A 2,114-nucleotide genomic window follows, 5' to 3' on the forward strand; every position below is an offset into this window, starting at 1 on the left:
GACATATGTTAGAGGCTCTTTACGTTTTTCCACTCTTCCCACCACCCTCCTCAAGACTTAGCAATAGAGGAATCATCTAACTTGTTTTTCCACACAAGTTGCTGCATGAGTATCTTATTCATCATGACAATAAAGATACCAAGGTGCTGAATGAGTATCTTGTTCATTAGATTGATGGTGTTATGTTTTGTTAATGTAGCAGTTATTCTCACTGCTTGTACTCTTCGTACTCACGATGGTACAATGAACGGTCTGACATTCGTATGTTTTAACAAATATTTTATTTTCCTATTTTCCTCAGGAATTTCTTCAGTGCAATGAAAATATTTTTCTATTGCAAATTGTAACATGTACTTATTTTTGTCGAACTTAACACTAAACATTATTTTCAGACAGAACAAAACCCTACAGTGTGTTTTATTTATTTCAGGCAGCCTGATGTTTGTGGGTGCCTTGCTGGGGTCATTGACTGTCAGTGTACCGATGGTGAGGTTGGGCCAGAGAGTGACACTCTTGTTATCTCTTCCCATATCCCTCGCCAGCTGGATTATCTTGGCTACAGCACCCACAAACTGGGTCGTCCTGCTAGTTCGCTTCTTCCAAGGCATCACGATGAGCTCCATATATAATTCCTCCACGACTTACGTGGCAGAGCTTTCACACAGTACAATAAGAGGGCGACTAATGTCGACTCTTGATCTCTCGCGTCAGATGGGCATTCTTGTGGCATATGCTCTGGGCAGTTCAAACCTGACTTGGCGGAAAGTAGCATTAACATGTGGTTTTGTCAACACTGTAATTCCTTTTGTTTGTCTGCTATATTTACCTAACTCCCCTCGCTGGCTGGCCACACAAGGCTACACTGACAGAGCTCACAAATCCTTGATCTTCTTTCGGGGGCCAAACTATGATGTCCACAAAGAAATGGAAGACATCAGAGATGAGCTTGAGAAAACAACTAATGGCGGTGGTAATATATTAGACCAGTTGCGACAAATTAGAAACCCATTAATATTAAGATATCTTATTATCATGTCTTTAGTTCTTTTTTTCATGCACTTCAATGGAATGACAGTGATACCAACATACATTGTAGTCATTATAAATAACGCAGATATTAGCATAGGTTCATATTTGTGCGCAGTTTTAATAGGAATTATTCGGGTCGTAGGGGCGTTCTTTTATATATGTATAATTGACCGCATCGATCGCAAACCATTATTTGCAACGCCTTGCACTGTATGTAGCTTATGTATGATTGGACTTGGTATATACTTCTTTGATCAAGATCAAGACAGACGTTTCCATGATCAAAACTGGCTACCAGTCGTCTGTTTGGCAGTCTATTCAGTTGTCTCTGTTTCCCCAGTTATATTTGTACTTCAAAGTGAATTATTTCCCAGTTCCGTTCGTTCTACTGTTGTACCAATTTTAAACACATTGTTTTTCATTGGAGCATCCACAGCCTTACAGTCGTTCCCTTACATAGTATCAGCGTTTGGAAGTTACGGGGCGTTTTGGATTTTTTCTGGATGTAGCGTCTTCCTCGCTGTTCTTGTGGTTGCCACCGTTCCAGAGACTCGAGGAAAAACACTGGAAGAAATAACAGAATTGCAGATTCAAAGGAGCAGAAGAACTAAGATAAAGAAAGTACTTGGTGGAGAGAATGCTGGGAGCAGATGCTCTGTGAAGTGTGAAGTAAGTACTTGAGAGAGAAAGGGGATGATACCAGGTAAGGAAAGTAGAGGCGAGGAAAAAAGAGAAGATAAAAAGTGAGAAGAGAAAAGGCGTGAATAGAAGAGGCGAGAGAGAGTTTTTTGAGTTCGCATGCGTGTACTCGCCTATTTGTATGCACCTGTTTGTAGTGCAGGGGTCAAGCTACAGCTCCTAGCCCTGCCTTTTCGCTGGTCGTTACTAAGTCCACTCTGTTTGCTTCATGAGACTTATCGTACCAGGTTTGCAGCCAGGTTTGCTGTCCACATCCATTTGTAGTCCTACCTGATCCTCATGTGTTGAATTCTCCGCTTAGCATCATCTGCAAACAGAGACACCTCTGAATCTATCCCTTTCGTCATGTCATTTACATGTACCAAAAACAGCATAGGCCATAGGAC

At 41.3% G+C, this 2,114-nt stretch overlaps 1 protein-coding gene across 1 annotated transcript; it reads left to right on the forward strand.

Annotated features, from left to right (window-relative positions):
* Positions 1-430: 430 nt before the first annotated feature.
* Positions 431-1,818, forward strand: LOC138855297 (facilitated trehalose transporter Tret1-like). Its single transcript, XM_070103991.1, has one exon. The coding sequence runs from the start codon at positions 439-441 to the stop codon at positions 1,708-1,710; it is 1,272 nt and encodes a 423-aa protein (XP_069960092.1). The 5' UTR covers positions 431-438; the 3' UTR covers positions 1,711-1,818.
* Positions 1,819-2,114: the final 296 nt, after the last annotated feature.

The sequence above is a fragment of the Cherax quadricarinatus genome, chromosome 88 (assembly GCF_038502225.1).
Source record: "Cherax quadricarinatus isolate ZL_2023a chromosome 88, ASM3850222v1, whole genome shotgun sequence".
Taxonomy (NCBI): Eukaryota; Metazoa; Arthropoda; class Malacostraca; order Decapoda; family Parastacidae; genus Cherax; species Cherax quadricarinatus.